Consider the following 1,651-nt stretch of genomic DNA (forward strand, 5'->3'; position numbering starts at 1 on the left):
TGTTACAAACGGAATGACAAAGTTAATTAGGGGGTATATTCTATGTTGGAGGGTATAAAGAACTTATGTGTACGGTCATTGAACTTTGTACTCGCGTTTAGTACATAAAATGTTTGAGACATACTTTAAAAAACAAAAATTTCATTGGACTGTGGAAAGTTTCGCAAAAAATAATAAAATTGAACTACAAACAAATAATTTTTCACAATAAAAATAAGTTAAATTTGGCGTTAGTTTAACTACGGGAATTTTTTTCTGTATAGCTTTGGCGTTAGCATCATCTGGAATTGCGGCGACTCTTGTAGATTGCGATTGTACTGCACATTCTGCGCTTAGGTTGCCATTCAATTTAAACACAACTGATACTCCAACATGCAATATTTCCCGATCCAGTGCAATGCGAAAATTCTTGATGCAATGCAAGCTCATTGTTTGAAATGAGTGCACAATGGCACATAAGAAATCACTTGAAGCACTTAACTTCACACTGAAGGATCTTCGGCGAAGTAACAACGTGGAACGTCTGCAGACGAATTGAATGTTTGCCTGAAGGCATCACCTTTATGGAATAACGTAAAACATATAAAATGAGAGTTCAACATTAGAATGATCAAAAAGCTGTACAATTTTCCACACAATTGTTAGCTGGTGGAAATGGAAAAGTCCCTGTTGATACGACATCTGGATTAATTATTGTTACCAACGACTTTTGCCGATTTGTAGACTATCAATTAGCTCTTATTGAAAATGTTTTCCCAAACATTGGTGAGAATTATCAGAATTATGCTTGGTTAAGTCAACAAGCAATTCTTGCCGCAGAGAATAATGATGTACACGTACTGAATTTCACCATTCAATCAAAAATTGCTACATACAATTCTGTTGATTCCGTAACAAAACCCGATGATGTAGTAAATTATCCAACGGAGTTTTTGAATCCTCTGGAGTTACCAGAATTTACACCACATAGCTTGCAACTCAAATTTGGTACAGTTATTGTGATATTGCGTAATTTGAATCCACCGCGACTTTGCAACGGTACTCGACTTTCGGTAAAATTACATGGCGAATTTGATTGAGGCAACCATTATTACCGGAAAGTACGCAGATGAAAATGTATGTATTCCTCGAATACCAATGATTCCGACTGATCTTCCGTTTGACTTCAAACGACTGCAATTTCCAGTTCGCCTTGCGATCGCAATGACAATTAACAAGTCACACGGCCAATCGCTTTTCACATGGGCAGTAATACGTTGCGTGTTCACGAGTTGGGAAACCATCCGCTTTGTTTGTGTTAACGCCATACAAAAAAAAAAAAAAAAAAAAAAGTGGTTTAGCAATTGAAATTAATTCATTACTGATGAATTGAAATGAGTTCATTACTGATGTGAAATGAAATAATATGTTTCCTTTTCAAATATAAAACAAAATAAAAAATGTTCTTCATCTTTTAATCACCAAACGAAATGTTACGTAAAACGGGGCCATCTGGTGGCGAAACGGAGTTCGCCGTTGGTTATATAAAGCATCAAATAATAGATGTAGCTAACAATTATTCCACACAATTAGTACTATAAATTTGTTGTCGTACTCGAAATCCAACCAATAATTTCTGTGTGAAAAATGAATTCACTTGATGCACATCTTT

At 35.4% G+C, this 1,651-nt stretch overlaps 1 protein-coding gene across 1 annotated transcript; it reads left to right on the forward strand.

Moving 5' to 3' along the window:
• Positions 1 to 448: 448 nt before the first annotated feature.
• Positions 449 to 1,079, forward strand: LOC142239702 (uncharacterized). Its single transcript, XM_075311484.1, has 2 exons — positions 449 to 514; positions 606 to 1,079. Exons 1-2 carry the CDS (start codon positions 449 to 451, stop codon positions 1,077 to 1,079), a joined length of 540 nt encoding a protein of 179 aa, XP_075167599.1.
• Positions 1,080 to 1,651: the final 572 nt, after the last annotated feature.

This window comes from Haematobia irritans, chromosome 5 (genome assembly GCF_050003625.1).
Source record: "Haematobia irritans isolate KBUSLIRL chromosome 5, ASM5000362v1, whole genome shotgun sequence".
NCBI lineage: Eukaryota > Metazoa > Arthropoda > Insecta > Diptera > Muscidae > Haematobia > Haematobia irritans.